At 44.7% G+C, this 20,911-nt stretch overlaps 1 protein-coding gene and 1 long non-coding RNA gene across 8 annotated transcripts in view; one reads left to right on the top strand and one right to left on the bottom strand.

Annotated features, from left to right (window-relative positions):
• LOC118364938 (regulatory-associated protein of mTOR) overlaps positions 1-20,911 on the top strand; it is a 213,873-nt gene that overhangs the window by 153,632 nt on the left and 39,330 nt on the right. For all 7 annotated transcript variants that reach the window (XM_052490562.1, XM_052490559.1, XM_052490558.1 and 4 more), the window contains exons 18-22: positions 1,703-1,843; positions 2,058-2,178; positions 2,753-2,893; positions 6,681-6,836; positions 16,202-16,320. In XM_052490562.1, coding sequence (XP_052346522.1) covers positions 1,703-1,843; positions 2,058-2,178; positions 2,753-2,893; positions 6,681-6,836; positions 16,202-16,320 — 678 coding nt within the window. The remainder of the gene's footprint in view (positions 1-1,702; positions 1,844-2,057; positions 2,179-2,752; positions 2,894-6,680; positions 6,837-16,201; positions 16,321-20,911) is intronic.
• LOC127914456 (uncharacterized) lies at positions 7,406-8,988 on the bottom strand. Its single transcript, XR_008088405.1, has 4 exons — positions 8,934-8,988; positions 8,802-8,845; positions 8,320-8,451; positions 7,406-7,439 (listed from the first exon to the last, which is right to left on the bottom strand). It is a non-coding gene; the product is annotated as an uncharacterized LOC127914456 (long non-coding RNA).

Raw genomic sequence — 20,911 nt, 5'->3', positions numbered from 1 at the left:
AAAAATGGATATTTATTACTCGACTAGTTTGATCAGCTCCCTCCTCTTCAGGGACCAGATTCACAAAACCTTCTTAAGAAGAGATTTCTTCTTGACTGGCATTTTTCCCCCCTTAACTCTAGACTTAAGAAGAAAGTTAAGTGAAGTTGCTATTCCTCAAAGGCTCTTGGAAATGTTCTCCTGCTATGTATTATGTTTCTCCTTAAGCAAAAAGTTAAGAAGAAATGTGATTCTTGGAAATAAAGTTATTGGAAATGTTCTTAGTTCCAAGATATCTGAACCTTTGTCTTAAACTCAGAGAGGAAAAAGCTCATGAAAGCAATTGAACATCTTCATTCCCTCACAAACTTCCTCTGAAAGTTTCAGTCTTGTTTATTTAAACCCAAGAACATGTTTTAGAACAGTCATCTCATTAAGAAATAATCTAACGTGATTGCCATTGCTAGCTAAAGCGCTTGCCTAGCAACACACATCTTATGAAGGACATTTGTAAGAAGATATTTGAGAAGCTAGTAAGAAAATCATCATAAAATCTTAAGATGTTAAGGAACTGCACTTACGAACTATCTTATGAACCTGGGCAGAGTGCGATGGGCAGAGTGCGATGGGCAGAGTGCGATGGGCAGAGTGCGATGGGCAGGGAAGAGAGAGAGAGGGCCAGGGAAGAGAGAGAGAGGGCCAGGGAAGAGAGAGAGAGGGCCAGGGAAGAGAGAGAGAGGGCCAGGGAAGAGAGAGAGAGGGCCAGGGAAGAGAGAGAGAGGGCCAGGGAAGAGAGAGAGAGGGCCAGGGAAGAGAGAGAGAGGGCCAGGGAAGAGAGAGAGAGGGCCAGGGAAGGAGAGAGAGAGAGAGAGAGAGGGGCCAGGGAAGAGAGAGAGAGAGAGAGAGAGGGCCAGGAGAGAGAGAGAGAGGGCCAGGAGAGAGAGAGAGAGGGCCAGGAGAGAGAGAGAGAGGGCCAGGAGAGAGAGAGAGAGGGCCAGGAGAGAGAGGGCCAGGAGAGAGAGGGCCAGGAGAGAGAGAGAGAGGGCCAGGAGAGAGAGAGAGAGGGCCAGGAGAGAGAGAGAGGGCCAGGAGAGAGAGAGAGAGGGCCAGAGAGAGAGAGAGGGCCAGGAGAGAGAGAGAGGGCCAGGAGAGAGAGAGAGGGCCAGGAGAGAGAGAGAGGGCCAGGAGAGAGAGAGAGGGCCAGGGAACAGAGAGAGGCCAGGGTGAGTGAGCAAGTGAGAGCAGAGCGAAGAGAGAGAGAGGTGAGTGAGCAGAGTGACTAAGCAGAGAGGATTTTAAATTAATTTTCAGGCCTGTTGGGAGGATTCCTCAAGAGGAGAGGCATATTTACTGTCTCACACACACACACTGGGCCAGGTTTGAGTTAGTGCAGTGCCTGTCATATGCAAAACTGAGGGAGATGCATAAAGAATAAACAATGTATTATGTGGACCTGTACTGTCTTTGTGGCATCTTGGGGCAATTATTGATAACAATTTAGAAGTAGGAGTTACTGTTATTTAGCTTACGCAGTTAATTAGTGTGATGGGCGGGATATTGTGTGACTAATGGTAAATTATTATTTTCACCCACCATTGATCTTCTCAGTAAATATAGCTGCATTAGAAATGAGAGGATTAAAGGAGTGAGTATTAGTATTGATTCCCCTTTTTAAAAAGGGAGAGAATTCTCTTGGTGCCAAAACTATCTCCGGTCCCCTCAGGTGCGCTGTGCGGCGGTGTTTGCCCTGGGGACGTTTGTAGGGAACTCAGCCGAGCGAACGGACCACTCTACGACCATCGACCACAACGTGGCCATGATGCTGGCACAGCTCATCAACGACGGCAGCCCTGTGGTCCGCAAGGTGGGTCGTACACACACACACACACACACACACACACACACACACACACACACGTTTTTTCCCCCTCACCATCTCCAATATTCTTGCTAAGGTCGTTGACTGATTTTTACTGTGGGGCGATGGACTGTGGTACGTCTTCTGCTATGGTTGACTAGGTTCTGACCGTGTGTGTGTTGGGTTCTGGTTGACTCTGTGGCGGTGGTGTGTTCTCCAGGAGCTGGTGGTGGCTCTGAGTCACCTGGTGGTTCAGTACGAGAGTAACTTCTGCACCGTGGCCCTGCAGTTCATGGAGGAGGAGAAGAACTACGCTGTACCCTCAACTGCCAACACCTTAGGTACACACACACACACACACGCCACATACACACACTTCAAACCTCTGTCATGACCATTACAGTAGGAAGTCATTGACGTGTGTTGTTGTGAAGCACGCTGGTCCACTTAAGTCTCGTCCCGAAGACTAACTGCTATACATGTGAAATGGGGTTTAGGGATCTGAGGGAGTTTGAATTAAATATGCAGCATGTTTTGATAAGGCACATCAATATTTCAATCATATTGATTGTCATGTCACTACTGTATTCCATTTAGTGGCAAATGAATGGGTTAACTGACCTTCCCCAGTGGGTGTCTGTGTACAGAGCCCGGTAACCTGACTCCAGTGTGTGTCTGTGTACAGAGCCCGGTAACCTAACTGCTGTGTGTGTCTGTGTACAGAGCCCGGTAACCTGACTCCTGTGTGTGTCTGTGTACAGAGCCCAGTAACCTGACTCCAGTGTGTGTCTGTGTACAGAGCCCGGTAACCTGACTCCTGTGTGTGTCTGTGTACAGAGCCCGGTAACCTGACTCCAGTGTGTGTCTGTGTACAGAGCCCGGTAACCTGACTCCTGTGTGTGTGTCTGTGTACAGAGCCCGGTAACCTGACTCCAGTGCGCGACAGCCCCGCCATCCCTCGGCTGCGTTCAGTCAACTCCTACACCAACATCCGAGCTGCCACCACCGCACGCAACCTCAACAAGAGCCTGCAGAACCTCAACCTCAACGAGGAGGGTACGGGAGAGAGGCGGAGAGGATGATATTGAGGCGGGCGGGCGAGAGAGAGAACTGTGGTTATGTACTGTAAAGGAGGGAGAAGGAGACAGTGAAGGAGAGAAAGAAAGCAACTTAAGGGTCGAGACTTCTCTCTTCTTTTCTCTCTGTGACTGCCTCTCTTCTTTTCTCTCTTACTTCTCTCTTCTTTTCTCTCTGTGACTGCCTCTCTTCTTTTCTCTCTGTGACTGCCTCTCTTCTTTTCTCTCTGTGACTGCCTCTCTTCTTTTCTCTCTGTGACTGCCTCTCTTCTTTTCTCTCTGTGACTGCCTCTCTTCTTTTCTCTCTGTGACTGCCTCTCTTCTTTTCTCTCTGTGACTGCCTCTCTTCTTTTCTCTCTGTGACTGCCTCTCTTCTTTTCTCTCTGTGACTGCCTCTTCTTTTCTCTCTGTGACTGCCTCTCTTCTTTTCTCTCTGTGACTGCCTCTCTTCTTTTCTCTCTGTGACTGCCTCTCTTCTTTTCTCTCTGTGACTGCCTCTCTTCTTTTCTCTCTGTGACTGCCTCTCTTCTTTTCTCTCTGTGACTGCCTCTCTTCTTTTCTCTCTGTGACTGCCTCTCTTCTTTTCTCTCTGTCTGCCTCTCTTCTTTTCTCTCTGTGACTGCCTCTCTTCTTTTCTCTCTGTGACTGCCTCTTCTTTCCCAAATAATGACTTGAGGGGATTTGAAGCATCGTCATCGTCATCATAGACACATCATAGCCTATGTCCATCATACACCCACAACATTATTGGAGGATTACACTCTTGACCCTCTCTCAGCCCCTGCTGTACTGACTGACTCAGATGTCAGCTCATTCTCGCTGAAGCCCCTGTCAACACAGCCACATAGCAATATAGCCATGCTGAGTAATACTAGCCGCTAGCACGTTAGCCTACCGCTTCCAGCCTGTCTGAATCCACATCGTCCACTCATTCTAACTGGCAGCAGTGCTTGTCACCAACAACCATGACAATCTGTTTAGCCTGCCTTGCCTACTCCCAATCCCCATCTCAATATGCACTCCGTCCCAGGGATATATGGCGGCCATTTTGTGTGAGTCGGGTGATGGGAATGGGGAGTTGTGTTGAGTTAGAGTGTGATGACTCGGGCGGACAGTTAGAATAGGCTGGGGAGATTTGAATGGAAGGTCCGGTCAATAGCTTGTAGTTTCTAGTTTTCTAGCTGGGGGGGTCATTTCTTGAGCTAGTAAAAAGTTGACACTTCACTTTACCTGCAGGCACACACACAAAATCAAACAATCGGAGCAGAACAAGTACTTTATTTTCACTCTCGATACTGTTCCATATGCATCACTTCAGGGTATAGTTATTCTAGTATACTATGGTATATTTCAGGGTGTAGTTATTCTGGTATAATGTGGTATATTTCAGGATATAGTTATTCTGGTATCATGTGGTATATTTCAGGGTGTAGTTATTCTGGTATAATATGGTATATTTATTCTGGTGTAATATGGTATATTTCACGGTGTAGTTATTCTGGTATCTAATGGTATATTTCAGGTTATAGTTATTCTGGTATCAGATAGTATAGTTATTCTGGTATTTTTCAGGGTATAGTTATTCTGGTATAATATGAAATATTTCAGTGTGTAGTTATTCTGGTTTAATATGGTATATTGCATGGTATATTTATTCTGGTGTCAGATACTATATTTCACCGTATTGTTATTTTGGTATAATATGGTATATTTATTCTGGTACAATATGGTATATTTCAGGGTATATTTATTCTGGTATCAAATATATTTCAGGGTATAGTTATTCTGGTATCATGTGGTATATTTCAGGGTATAGTTATTCTGGTATCATGTGGTATATTTCAGGGTGTAGTTATTCTGCTATCATGTAGTATATTTCAGGGTATAGTTATTCTGGTATCATGTGGTATATTTCAGGGTGTAGTTATTCTGGTTTCATGTGGTATATTCCAGGGTATAGTTATTCTGGTATCATGTGGTTTAGTTATTCTGGTACAATATGGTATATTTCAGGGTATAGTTATTCTGGTATCATATAGTACACTGCTCAAAAAAATAAAGGGAACACTAAAATAACACATCCTAGATGTGAATGAATGAAATATTGTTATTAAATACTTTTTTCTTTACATAGTTGAATGTGCTGACAACAAAATCACACACAACTTATCAATGGAAATGAAATTTATCAACCCATGGAGGTCTGGATTTAGAGTCACACTCAAAATGTAAGTGGAAAACCACACTACAGGCTAATCCAACTTTGATGTAATGTCCTTAAAACAAGTCAAAATGAGGCTCAGTAGTGTGTGTGGCCTCCACGTGCCTGTATGACCTCCCTACAACGCCTGGGCATGCTCCTGACAAGGTGGCGGATGGTCTCCTGAAGGATCTCCTCCCAGACCTGGACTAAAGCATCCACCAACTGCAACGTGGCGCAACGTGGCGTTTGTGGATGGAGCGAGACATGATGTCCCAGATGTGCTCAATTGGATTCAGGTCTGGGGAACGGGCGGGCCAGTCCATAGCACCAATGCCTTCCTCTTGCAGGAACTGCTGACACACTCCAGCCACATGAGGTCTAGCATTGTCATATGACTTAGCATATGGTCTCACAAGGTGTCCAAGGATCTCATCTCGGTACCTAATGGCAGTCAGACTACCTCTGGCGAGCACATGGAGGGCTGTGCATGCCCAAAGAAATGCCACCCCACACCATGACTGACCCACCGCCAAACCGGTCATGCTGGAGGATGTTGCAGGCAGCAGAACGTTCTCCACCTGCGTCTCCAGACTCTGTCACGTCTGTCACATGTGCTCAGTGTGAACCTGCTTTCATCTGTGAAGAGCACAGGGCGCCAGTGGCGAATTTGCCAATCTTGGTGTTCTCTGGCAAATGCCAAACGTCCTGTACGGTGTTGGGCTATAAGCACAACCCCCACCTGTGGACGTCGGGCCCTCATTACCACCCTCATGGAGTCTGTTTCTGACCGTTTGAGCATGCACATTTGTGGACTGCTGGAGGTCAATTTGCGGGGCTCTGGCAGTGCTCCTCCTTGCATAAAGGCGGAGGTAGCGGTCCTGCTGCTGGGTTGTTGCCCTCCTACGGCCTCCTCCACGTCTCCTGATGTACTGGCCTGTCTCCTGGTAGCGCCTCCATGCTCTGGACACTACGCTGACAGACACAGCAAACCTTCTTGCCACAGCTCGCATTGTGTCATCCTGGATGAGCTGCACTACCTGAGCCACTTGTGTGGGTTGTAGACTCCATCTCATGCTACCACTAGAGTGAAAGCACCGCCAGTAGACTCCATCTTATGCTACCACTAGAGTGAAAGCACCGCCAGCATTCAAAAGTGACCAAAACATCAGCCAGGAAGCATAGGAACTGAGAAGTGGTCCACCTGCAGAACCACTCCTTTATTGGGGGTGTCTTGCTAATTGCCTATAATTTCCACCTGTTGTCTATTCCATTTGCACAACAGCATGTGAAATTTATTGTCGATCAGTGTTGCTTCCTAAGTGGACAGTTTGATTTCACAGAAGTGTGATTGACTTGGAGTTACATTGTGTTTACGTGTTCCCTTTATTTTTTTGAGCAGTGTATATTTCAGGGTTTATTTATTCTAGTATCAGATAGTATATTTCAGGGTATATTTATGCTGGTATAATATGGTATAGTTCAGCGTATAATTATTCTGGTATGATATGGTATGTTTCAGTGTATATTTATTCTCTTGTGTAACTACTGTAATTTGTTTGTCTAGGTGGTCCGGTGGCGTTCTCTCCAGGTAACTTGAGCACCAGCAGCAGTGCCAGCAGCACCCTGGGTAGCCCTGACAACGATGAGTACATCCTCTCCTTTGAGACCATCGACAAGATGAGACGAGTCTCCTCCTACTCCTCCCTCAACTCCCTCATAGGTAGGAAAACTACTAACCTACGCTACTCTTACTACTGGCCTACGCTACCCTTACTACTGGCCTACGCTACCCTTACTACTGGCCTACGCTACCCTTACTACTGGCCTACGATACCCTTACTACTGACCTATGATACCCTTACTACTGGCCTATGATACCCTTACTACTGACCTATGATACCCTTACTACTGACCTACGCTACCCTTACTACTGGCCTATGATACCCTTACTACTGACCTATGATACCCTTACTACTGACCTACGATACCCTTACTACTGGCCTACGCTACCCTTACTACTGACCTATGATACCCTTACTACTGACCTACGATACCCTTACTACTGGCCTACGCTTCCTTACTACTGGCCTACGCTACCCTTACTACTGACCTATGATACCCTTACTACTGACCTACGGTTCTATTCGGAACTTCCATAAGCTAACTGACTTCAGCTGTAGTTGCTCAAAATGTTTAATATATATACCTGTAAAAAGTTCAATGTATTTATTTAAAAGGTCATATTGATTACGCTGGCCTACGCTTCCCTTACTACTAGCCTACGCTACCCTTACTACTGACCTACGATACCCTTACTACTGACCTACGATACCCTTACTACTGACCTATGATACCCTTACTACTGACCTATGATACCCTTACTACTGGCCTATGATACCCTTACTACTGGCCTACGCTACCCTTACTACTGGCCTATGATACCCTTACTACTGACCTACGATACCCTTACTACTGGCCTACGCTACCCTTACTACTGGCCTACGCTACCCTTACTACTGACCTATGATACCCTTACTACTGGCCTACGATACCCTTACTACTGACCTATGATACCCTTACTACTGACCTACGATACCCTTACTACTGGCCTACGCTACCCTTACTACTGGCCTACGATACCCTTACTACTGGCCTACGCTACCCTTACTACTGGCCTACGCTACCCTTACTACTGGCCTACGCTACCCTTACTACTGGCCTACGCTACCCTTACTACTGGCCTACGCTACCCTTACTACTGACCTATGATACCCTTACTACTGACCTACGATACCCTTACTACTGGCCTACGCTACCCTTACTACTGGCCTACGCTACCCTTACTACTGGCCTACGCTACCCTTACTACTGGCCTACGCTACCCTTACTACTGGCCTACGCTACCCTTACTACTGACCTACGCTACCCTTACTACTGACCTACGCTACCCTTACTACTGGCCTACGCTACCCTTACTACTGGCCTATGATACCCTTACTACTGACCTACGATACCCTTACTACTGGCCTACGCTACCCTTACTACTGACCTATGATACCCTTACTACTGGCCTACGATACCCTTACTACTGGCCTACGATACCCTTACTACTGACCTACGCTACCCTTACTACTGACCTACGCTACCCTTACTACTGACCTACGATACCCTTACTACTGGCCTACGCTACCCTTACTACTGACCTATGATACCCTTACTACTGGCCTACGCTACCCTTACTACTGACCTATGATACCCTTACTACTGACCTACGATACCCTTACTACTGGCCTACGCTACCCTTACTACTGACCTACGATACCCTTACTACTGACCTACGCTACCCTTACTACTGGCCTACGCTACCCTTACTACTGGCCTACGCTACCCTTACTACTGGCCTACGCTACCCTTACTACTCGCCTACGCTACCCTTACTACTGACCTATGATACCCTTACTACTGACCTACGATACCCTTACTACTGGCCTTACTACTGGCCTGACCCCTACTGGCCTACCCTTACTACTGGCCTACGCTACCCTTACTACTGGCCTATGATACCCTTACTACTGACCTACGCTACCCTTACTACTGGCCTATGATACCCTTACTACTGGCCTGATACCCTTACTACTGACCTACGATACCCTTACTACTGGCCTACGCTACCCTTACTACTGACCTATGATACCCTTACTACTGGCCTACGATACCCTTACTACTGGCCTATGATACCCTTACTACTGGCCTACGCTACCCTTACTACTGACCTATGATACCCTTACTACTGACCTACGATACCCTTACTACTGACCTACGCTACCCTTACTACTGACCTATGATACCCTTACTACTGACCTATGATACCCTTACTACTGACCTACGATACCCTTACTACTGACCTACGATACCCTTACTACTGACCTACGATACCCTTACTACTGGCCTACGCTACCCTTACTACTGACCTATGATACCCTTACTACTGACCTACGATACCCTTACTACTGACCTACGCTACCCTTACTACTGACCTACGCTACCCTTACTACTGACCTATGATACCCTTACTACTGACCTACGATACCCTTACTACTGACCTACGCTACCCTTACTACTGACCTATGATACCCTTACTACTGGCCTATGATACCCTTACTACTGGCCTACGATACCCTTACTACTGACCTACGATACCCTTACTACTGACCTATGATACCCTTACTACTGACCTATGATACCCTTACTACTGACCTACGATACCCTTACTACTGGCCTACGCTACCCTTACTACTGGCCTATGATACCCTTACTACTGACCTACGCTACCCTTACTACTGACCTACGCTACCCTTACTACTGGCCTACGCTTCCCTTACTACTGGCCTACGCTACCCTTACTACTGACCTATGATACCCTTACTACTGACCTACGATACCCTTACTACTGGCCTACGCTACCCTTAGTACTGACCTATGATACCCTTACTACTGGCCTACGATACCCTTACTACTGGCCTACGATACCCTTACTACTGGCCTACGATACCCTTACTACTGACCTACGCTACCCTTACTACTGACCTACGCTACCCTTACTACTGGCCTGAGCTACCCTTACTACTGGCCTAAGCTACCCTTACAACTGGCCTAAGCTACCCTTACAACTGGCCTAAGCTACCCTTACTACTGGCCTACGCTACCCTTACTACTGGTCTACTACTACTAGCAGTGGCGATGAGCATTTCAAGTGCACTGTATATCTCAAAGCCATATATACTGAACAAAAAGATATTCAACTATCTTACTGAGTTACAGTTCATATAAGGAAATCATTTAATTGAAATAAATTAATCAGGCCCATATCTATGGATTTCACAGGGCAAGGACAGCCAATCAGAATGAGTTTTTCCCCACAAAAGAGCTTTATTGCAGACAGTTTCCTCAGTTTCATCAGCTGTCCGGGTGGCTGGTCTCAGACAATCCCGCAGGTGAAGGAGCCGGATGTGGAGGTCCTGGGATGGCGTGGTGACACGTAGTCTGCGGTTGTGAGGCTGGTTGGACGTACTGCCAAATCCTCTAAAAATGACATTGGAGGCGGCTAATGGTAGAGAAACTAACATTGAATTCTCTGTCAATAGCTATGATGGACATTCCTGCAGTCAGCATGACATTTGCATGCTCCCTCAAAACTGAGACATCTGTGGTATTGTGTGTGTGACAAAACTGCATATTTTAGTGGCCTTTTATTGTCCCCGGCACAAGGTGCACCTGTGTAATGGTCATGCTGTTTAATCATATTCTTGATATGCCACACCTGTCAGGTGGATGGATTATCTTGGCAAAGGAGAAATGCTCAACTAACAGGGATGTAAACAAATTTTGAGAGAAATAATATTTTTGTGCGTATGAAATATTTATGAGATGTTTTATTTCAGCTCATGAAACATGAGGGACCAACACTTTACATGTTGCATTTGTATTTTTGTTCAGTGTAAAATATTTGGTATTGAGCTCAATATATAGAGTTGAGAAAAAAGTATACCCACAGAAAGCTCTCTTCAACAGTTTCAACAGTTGTTGCTCCCAACTCTGTTTTTTCCCCACAATTGCTTTTTTAAATGTTATACAATCAGAACCCTTTTTTTGGGGGGGGGGAGCGTTGTGGCTCGTTCATCACAACAGGCACCAGCGAAACAGTTACAGGGTCTGGGCAGACACTTTCATTACAGGAATCTTGAGGATAATGCACTCTACTGTTTGACCAAATCATGGTTTTAGCCGCCAGAAAAATAGGACGTTTTGAAACTTTTGAGTGAGTTGACCTTGTCATGAATGTTCAGCTCGCACCGATGCAACCAATACATTTCTTTTACCTGCACAGCCAGGTCAAAATGGGATTAAATGGTCGCAGTATGGAGCCCTGCCTTCCTATACTTTTCCCTTTCTCTTGCTCCAATTCCCTCATACCCGTAGGTAAGACTCTCGTTCTCAACCTACCATCCTCTACTGTTCAACTCACGAGGGTGCCCCTGGCTCCAAAAGACTGAGTGCTTTTCCTGGTCTCACTGAGGGCTGGCCCCGCTCTGTTTCCCCTATGCAGTGGTGATTGGCAGAGGCCTTGATGCGTCCCGACACTCAGTTTGTGTATGTGGAGAAAAAGCATTAACTCACCAACAACACGAGGGAGGGAGGGGGGGGAGTGAGAGATGGGGATTCCCTACCTTCTGTTGCCATTTTGAGAAAGGCCTGCTTCACACACAAACTGCCCTTGTATTTGACAATGTACTCCAAAACAGTGGTTCCCATCTCCAGTCCCCCCAAAAGTACATATTTTTGTTGTAGCTCCGGACAAACTCACCTGATTCAACTCATTGAGGGCCTGATGATTAGTTGACAAGTTGAGTCAGGTGTGTTGTCTGGGCTACAATGAAAATGTGTACTTTTGGGGTACTGGAGGACCAAATCTGGGAACCACGACTCCAAAAGTCGAGGACACGGCTACACACATGCGTGCGCGCGCGCACACACACACACACACACACACACAGACCGACAGATGAGTACACTACACACGCATCACTCAAGTGCACCACTGACCCATGGCAACACAACGCTGCGTTAACTCGGATTAATCAAATAATCCAGTATTAATAAACTCCCACGGGAAGCCGGGTTGGCCAAGTCCATCACAGCCACATCTATAGGTATTTTCAGGACACAGTGGCATGCGCTTTACCATTGACGTCTGACAAATAAATGACCAGGAAATGGTTATAAAATATATATTTTCATATAAAAGATAATAAACTATTCACATTCTGGTCGACTTTTCTGTCGCTACCCTTTTGACCGTTGTGTTTAGCGTTCATTCAGCCTTTGTCTAAATCCTTCCCAAGCTGCACTGGGCTCCCTAACACCATCATGAGGTCTGATTCATTCTTAACAGGTTGAGTATGAAATTGGCCCCTCGCCCACTATGCTGTGTCCAGTTTAGCATCTTACCATAGAATAGTATGTCATTCTATTTCCATTGTCCTTACCTCCCTATGTGCTTGATTCTGACTCTCAGCTAGCAGCTTATGACATGGCATGCGTAAACAAACAGCATGGGGTTTGTACTAGAGGTTGACCGATTAATTGGAATGGCCGATTAATTCAGTCCGATTTCAAGTTTTCATAACAATCGGAGATCTGTATTTTTGGGCGCCGATTTGCCTATTTTTTTATTTTTTTATTATACTATTTTTTTAAACTAGGCAAGTCAGTTAAGAACACATTCTTATTTTCAATGACAGCCTAGGAACAGTGAGTCAACTGCCTTTTTCAAGGGCAGAACGACAGATGTTCACATTGTCAGCTCGGGGGATCCAATCTTGCAACCTTACAGTTAACTAGTCCATCACAATAACGACCTGCCTCTCTCTCGTTGCACTCCACAAGGAGACTGCCTGTTACACGAATGCAGTAAGCCAAGGTAAGTTGCTAGCTAGCATTAAACTTATCTTTAAAAAAAAATATCAATCATAATCACTAGTTAACTACACAAGGTTGATATTTCTAGATATTATCTAGCGTGTCCTGCGTTGCATATAATCTGACTGAGTATACAAGTATCTAAGTATCTGACTGAGCGATGGTAGGCAGAAGCAGGCGCATAAACATTAATTCAAACAGCACTTTCGTGCGTTTTGCCAGCAGCTCTTCGGTGTGCGTCAAGCATTGCGCTGTTTATGACTTCAAGCATATGAACTCCCGAGGTGAGGCTGGTGTAACCGAAGTTAGCGCGCGCTAATAGCGCTTCAAACGTCACTCGCTCTGAGCCTTCTAGTAGTTGTTCCCCTTGCTCTGCATGGGTAGCGCTGCTTCAATGGTGGCTGTTGTCGTTGTGTTGCTGGTTCGAGCCCAGGGAGGAGCGAGGAGAGGAAAGGAAGCTATACTGTTACACTGGCAATACTAAAGTGCCTATAAGAACATCCAATAGTCAAAGGTTAATGAAATACAAATGGTATAGAGGGAAAAAGTCCTATAATTCCTATAATAACTACAACCTAAAACTTCTTACCTGGAAATATTGAAGACTCATGTTAAAAGGAAACACCAGCTTTCATGTGTTCTCATGTTCTGAGCAAGGAACTGAAACGTTAGCTTATTTACGTAGCACATATTGCACTTTTACTTTCTTCTCCAACACTTTGTTTTTGCATTATTTAAACCAAATTGAACATGTTCCATTATTTACTTGAGGCTAAATAGATTTTATTGATGTATTATATTAAGTTAAAATAAGTGTTCATTCGGTATTGTTGTAATTGTCATTATTACAAATTAAACATGTAAAAATCGTCCGATTAATCTGTATTTTGGTCCTCCAATAATCGGTATCGACGTTGAAAATCATAATCGGTCGACCTCTAGTTTGTACCATAGAGGGTTTTTCATAGTGCTGACTTGATGCCTAAACATTTAGATATGTAACTTGTTTGGGAGCCGAGCCGTGTTGCAGGAGCACAATTGGGTTGACTGATCGGTCCCACAGAATACATCATTGATTGGGCAATACCTGGTATTTGCTAGAAGTGCTCTTTGTAAAGGGACTGTCCCAAAACAACACAACAGATGGCACAGCATATGGACTTAAAACTTAGAATTTTGGGAGAACTACCTCTTTAAGGCCCTGAGAGAGACTAGCGTTCTGTCCAGAGAGTGTACTTGTACAGCAAGCTGCCTCACGCTACAGAAACAGGAGATTCTATTCCCTCCTGAAAATAACAGTTGGAAACGCTTAGTGAATCTGGCCTTTAAGATAAAAAGGAAAATGTCTTACACAGCAAAATACCACCCAGAGCAACCCTACCTACTCTAAGGCGTTCTGATATCCTCCCATACGTTTCTGTTTGGCCACAGCAAGGCCTTGGCTCAGCTTCTCCCTGTGTCAGTGCATTTAAGATGCTCATGTTTGATTGAAGGAAATGGGTTATATACCGTAGCTTTGAGGCTGACCAAGACTTATATTGGACTGGGTGTTAAATATGCATTAGCAGATGACCTTTGAGGAAAACAATGTCTGTCTTGTTCGTATACTGAATGGGAAGCTTCAAATGTAGCGGTTGTAGTGAGAAAGATCGTTTCGGATATAACACGGTTGGAAAATTGTGCAGGTGTTGCAAAGGTCCTCATACCAGGCCTTGCTGAACACAATTCAGCCTGGGAATGATCTGGAGTCACAGTCTCTCATGTTGAACTGTGTAGCGTGCTGTGGTGATAATGTGTCTATGCCAGTGGAAACCGGTAGTATTTCCCTGTTTAAATGGCGGGGAAACAGTATTTCACATTCCTCACCAGGGCTGTTTACCACAGCACCTAATCACATTCATGCCCCCGGGCTAGAACCTAATCACCTCTTTAGCTCACTCACCCGCTCTCGCTTGCACACACTCGCTTTTTCCCTTGCTTCCCTCTCTTGCCTGATTACTTGATTGCTTTCTCGCTCCCTCTTTCCCCCGTGCTCTCTTTCTCTCTCTCCTTCTCATGCTTCCGCTCTTGCTTTACCCCCCTTGCTATCTCTCTCTGCCTGCCCTCCCCCTCCAGCTCTCACCCTCCCCCCTCGACCCACACTACAATCTGCTGCAGTACTATTAACCAGAGCTCCCGATTTTCACACACTGTGTCTCTATGAAATGCACTGGATAACCGCAACAGTTCGTGATAGCCTGCCACGCCCCCCCTCATTCTACAGCCTCTGGAGGAGGAAGAGAGTGTGTCCTGTCTAGGGGGTTAAGACAGTGTCCTCTCTTACCCTCAGCATAAAGTGACTCAACTCCCTAAGGACATTTTTCATTCTGTTCGCTATCTACAAGTATGAAGTGCTGGAGGGAGGGAGGGAGGGAGGGAGGGAGAGGGGGAGAGAGAGAGGGAATTAACAGCTTGATACCTTCACTGCCGGGCGTCGAGGCGAACAGAAGATTTCATCAGACAGAGGCAGAGAGATCATGTATGTATGTTTGAGCGAGGACGGGCACAGCAAAGACACAAGGGAGAGGGAGTGCTGTGTTACTTGCAAATTGAGAGTCAATGTGCCATAATAATGAACTAGAAGAAGAGGGGGCACTCCTTATACAAAGAGAACGGTGACAGGCAGGTTTAGGCCCGGAGCAAAACAAACTGATGTTGACAGCTCCTTCGTGGCCAAACCCGGTGAGTGACCGTCTCTCTCCAACACAGCTCAGCGGCACTGCAGTGTTCTGTCAGGTTGAGTGGCAGCTTGGGATGACACCGCAGAGAGGACGTCAGGAGAGGGAGAAAATGGATAAATAAAATATGGAGGGGGGGGTAGTCCTGGGTGGAAAGGGAGGGAATAATCGTCAAAGTGAACACACACTTTCTCACAAACACACACAGACCAGTCGCCCTCGGTAGGTAAAAAAAGACAATAGCAGAGCACTTGCTCATTCATATTCCGCATAATGATGACAGTTGGCAGTCATGTTCCTGTCACAATCAGCAATGGTGCAGAAGCCAGCTGCCTTCATTGTGTGTGTTGATTAATGAGTTACATTACCTGACACGGCAGCCATGTTGGCTCCAAAACCTCAGCAGATGACTGAGTTAAGGGGAAGCGAATGTTTTTGGATGTTAGATGACGAGTGATTAGCATCAATTGGATGTTGGCGTTTCTATGCTATGATGATGATGGGGAATTCAGTGGTTGAGTGTGATCACGAAGCATGTTGTGCTTGTGTGAGAGAGAGAGCGAGCGGGAGAGATTGTTGAGTGTTGATGGAAATCATGCCGTATGAGATGGTGAGAAGGTTGGCTCTTATTGATGGTCGCTAATCAAATATTGATGCTAATCATGCTGTGTTTACGTGCTTGTTGAGAATGGGATACAGAATGTAGATGTTCGCTAATGTATATTGATGGTTTTCACACTGCGTTGGGTCATTAGGTGAATGGTAATTCAATGTGTGTGTGCATCGATGGTAATTGATGCTGTGTGCCTGTGTGTATTAACGGTAAGTCACGTCTGCGAATGCTGGATAATTATGTATATGGTTAACCATGCTGTGTGTGTCGTTGCAGGCGTGTCGTTCAACAGCGTTTACACACAGATCTGGAGGGTTCTCCTGCACCTGGCGGCCGACCCGTTCCCAGAGGTGTCCGACCTGGCCATGAAGGTCCTCAACAGCATCGCCTACAAGGTACTAGACATACACACTGTTCTCTCTCCCTCTGCTGTGTGTCTGTTTGTTTTGTTTTTTTTAGGGGTGTTTTTATGCTTTGAAAAGGTCATGTGGTTTCATACACGCACACCCTCATTCTCACACACACACACACACTCATTCTCCCTCTTCCCTGACATTTTCACCACCTCGAGACCGTTACTTTTGTGCAAATGCAATTAAGGCGAAACGACTCCCTCGGGCCAGCCACTGCAGAGAGGAGAAGCCTGCCGTGACTTAAGGAGGTGTAATAACCATTGTTGCGCCCTTGTATTTCCTGCTGCTGACAACACCAGTTCCTCGCAGTCCCCAGAACTGTTCATCTCATCTTTATGGCTTCCCACTGAAGCCCTGTAAAAAAAAACAAGACTTATTAGATATTACATTGCAATAGACTCTAATGTATGAAACGCTGTAACAGACTAATGCAGTGGTCACCGACCTTTTCTGAGTCAAGATCACTTTCGCAGTCAAAAAGCAAACTGAGATCTATTGCTCAGATTATATATATTTTTTACATTAAACCTCACATACAGTTTTGTAGGAATGAGGTTTGGGCTGTAGGCCTAATACATTATCACAGCATATTGGCTGTACGATTGGCCTTCCAATATTGTTAATCAGACCATATTATATTTCAGAACTCGAGCTTTGATAACAAAATAGATCAGTTGGTTCAGCACTTGTTCAGGCACTGTTTAGCCTAAATTGAAATGATTCTCTTTTTTATTTTACACCTACCGGCAACAGCTCAACTCGATGAAAAAGAAAATAATAGATTTAAAACGGAGCGCAAGCCTTTATCGTTCGTTGGCTTTTCTACAGAAATATTTGGTGATCGACTAGGAATGCCTTGAAGATCGACCAGTTGATCGCGAATGGCGACCACTACTCTAATGTATGAAACACTGCAGCAGACTGTAATGTATGAAACACTGCAGCAGACTAATGTATGAAACACTGCAGCAGACTAATGTATGAAACACTGCAGCAGACTAATGCATGAAACACTGCAGCAGACTCTAATGTATGAAACACTGCAGCAGACTAATGTATGAAACACTGCAGCAGACTCTAATGTATGAAACACTGCAGCAGACTAATGTATGAAACACTGCAGCAGACTGTAATGTATGAAACACTGCAGCAGACTGTAATGTATGAAACACTGCAGCAGACTGAAACACTGCAGCAGACTGTAATGTATGAAACACTGCAGCAGACTGTAATGTATGAAACACTGCAGCAGACTGTAATGTATGAAACACTGCAGCAGACTGTAATGTATGAAACACTGCAGCAGACTCTAATGTATGAAACAATGCAGCAGACTGTAATGTATGAAACACTGCAGCAGACTCTAATGTATGAAACATTGCAGTAGACTCTAATGTATGAAACATTGCAGTAGACTCTAATGTATGAAACATTGCAGTAGACTCTAATGTATGAAACACTGCAGCAGACTAATGTATGAAACACTGCAGCAGACTAATGTATGAAACACTGCAGCAGACTAATGTATGAAACACTGCAGCAGACTAATGCATGAAACACTGCAGCAGACTAATGCATGAAACACTGCAGCAGACTCTAATGTATGAAACACTGCAGCAGACTCTAATGTATGAAACACTGCAGCAGACTAATGTATGAAACACTGCAGCAGACTAATGTATGAAACACTGCAGCAGACTCTAATGTATGAAACACTGCAGCAGACTAATGTATGAAACACTGCAGCAGACTGTAATGTATGAAACACTGCAGCAGACTCTAATGTATGAAACACTGCAGCAGACTAATGCATGAAACACTGCAGCAGACTAATGTATGAAACACTGCAGCAGACTCTAATGTATGAAACACTGCAGCAGACTCTAATGTATGAAACACTGCAGCAGACTCTAATGTATGAAACACTGCAGCAGACTCTAATGTATGAAACACTGCAGCAGACTAATGCATGAAACACTGCAGCAGACTAATGTATGAAACACTGCAGCAGACTAATGTATGAAACACTGCAGCAGACTAATGTATGAAACACTGCAGCAGACTAATGTATGAAACACTGCAGCAGACTAATGTATGAAACACTGCAGCAGACTAATGTATGAAACACTGCAGCAGACTAATGTATGAAACACTGCAGCAGACTAATGTATGAAACACTGCAGCAGACTAATGTATGAAACACTGCAGCAGACTAATGCATGAAACACTGCAGCAGACTAATGTATGAAACACTGCAGCAGACTCTAATGTATGAAACACTGCAGCAGACTGTAATGTATGAAACACTGCAGCAGACTAATGTATGAAACACTGCAGCAGACTCTAATGTATGAAACACTGCAGCAGACTCTAATGTATGAAACACTGCAGCAGACTGTAATGTATGAAACACTGCAGCAGCATGAAACACTGCAGCAGACTAATGCATGAAACACTGCAGCAGACTGAAACACTGCAGCAGACTAATGTATGAAACACTGCAGCAGACTAATGTATGAAACACTGCAGCAGACTAATGTATGAAACACTGCAGCAGACTAATGTATGAAACACTGCAGCAGACTAATGTATGAAACACTGCAGCAGACTAATGTATGAAACACTGCAGCAGACTAATGTATGAAACACTGCAGCAGACTAATGTATGAAACACTGCAGCAGACTAATGCATGAAACACTGCAGCAGACTAATGTATGAAACACTGCAGCAGACTCTAATGTATGAAACACTGCAGCAGACTGTAATGTATGAAACACTGCAGCAGACTAATGTATGAAACACTGCAGCAGACTCTAATGTATGAAACACTGCAGCAGACTCTAATGTATGAAACACTGCAGCAGACTCTAATGTATGAAACACTGCAGCAGACTCTAATGTATGAAACACTGCAGCAGACTGTAATGTATGAAACACTGCAGCAGACTGTAATGTATGAAACACTGCAGCAGACTGTAATGTATGAAACACTGCAGCAGACTGTAATGTATGAAACACTGCAGTAGACTGTAATGTATGAGACACTGCAGCAGACTCTAATGTATGAAACACTGCAGCAGACTGTAATGCATGAAACACTGCAGCAGACTCTAATGTATGAAACACTGCAGTAGACTGTAATGTATGAAACACTGCAGTAGACTGTAATGTATGAGACACTGCAGCAGACTCTAATGTATGAAACACTGCAGCAGACTGTAATGCATGAAACACTGCAGCAGACTCTAATGTATGAAACACTGCAGCAGACTCTAATGTATGAAACACTGCAGTAGACTCTAATGTATGAAACATTGCAGTAGACTCTAATGTATGAAACACTGCAGCAGACTGTAATGTATGAAACACTGCAGCAGACTCTAATGTATGAAACACTGCAGCAGACTGTAATGTATGAAACACTGCAGCAGACTAATGTATGAAACACTGCAGCAGACTCTAATGTATGAAACACTGCAGCAGACTGTAATGTATGAAACACTGCAGCAGACTGTAATGTATGAAACACTGCAGCAGACTCTAATGTATGAAACACTGCAGCAGACTGTAATGTATGAAACACTGCAGCAGACTGTAATGCATGAAACATTGCAGTAGACTGTAATGTATGAGACACTGCAGCAGACTGTAATGTATGAAACACTGCAGCAGACTAATGTATGAAACACTGCAGCAGACTGTAATGTATGAAACACTGCAGCAGACTGTAATGCATGAAACATTGCAGTAGACTGTAATGTATGAAACACTGCAGCAGACTGTAATGCATGAAACACTGCAGCAGACTCTAATCTAGAAACACTGCAGTAGATCTAATGTATGAAACACTGCAGCAGACTCTAATGTATGAAACACTGCAGCAGACTGTAATGCATGAAACATTGCAGTAGACTGTAATGTATGAAACACTGCAGTAGACTGTAATGTATGAGACACTGCAGCAGACTCTAATGTATGAAACACTGCAGCAGACTAATGCATGAAACACTGCAGCAGACTCTAATCTATGAAACACTGCAGTAGACTGTAAAATGAAACACTGCAGTAGACTGTAATGTATGAGACACTGCAGCAGACTCTAATGTATGAAACACTGCAGCAGACCTAATGTATGAAACACTGCAGCAGACTCTAATGTGTGAAACAGAGTAGACTGTAATGATGAAACATTGCAGTAGACTCTAATGTATGAAACACTGCAACAGACTGTAATGTATGAAACACTGCAGCAGACTCTAATGTATGAAACACTGCAGCAGACTAATGTATGAAACACTGCAGCAGACTGTAAAGAAACACTGCAGCAGACTGTAATGTATGAAACACTGCAGCAGACTCTAATGTATGAAACACTGCAGCAGACTGTAATGTATGAAACACTGCAGCAGACTGTAATGCATGAAACATTGCAGTAGACTGTAATGTATGAGACACTGCAGCAGACTCTAATGTATGAAACACTGCAGCAGACTGTAATGTATGAAACACTGCAGCAGACTGTAATGCATGAAACATTGCAGTAGACTGTAATGTATGAGACACTGCAGCAGA

The sequence above is a fragment of the Oncorhynchus keta genome, chromosome 32, assembly GCF_023373465.1.
Source record: "Oncorhynchus keta strain PuntledgeMale-10-30-2019 chromosome 32, Oket_V2, whole genome shotgun sequence".
NCBI lineage: Eukaryota > Metazoa > Chordata > Actinopteri > Salmoniformes > Salmonidae > Oncorhynchus > Oncorhynchus keta.
Note: the sequence above shows the minus strand (reverse complement) of the source record. Positions and strands in the feature narration are given on the sequence as shown.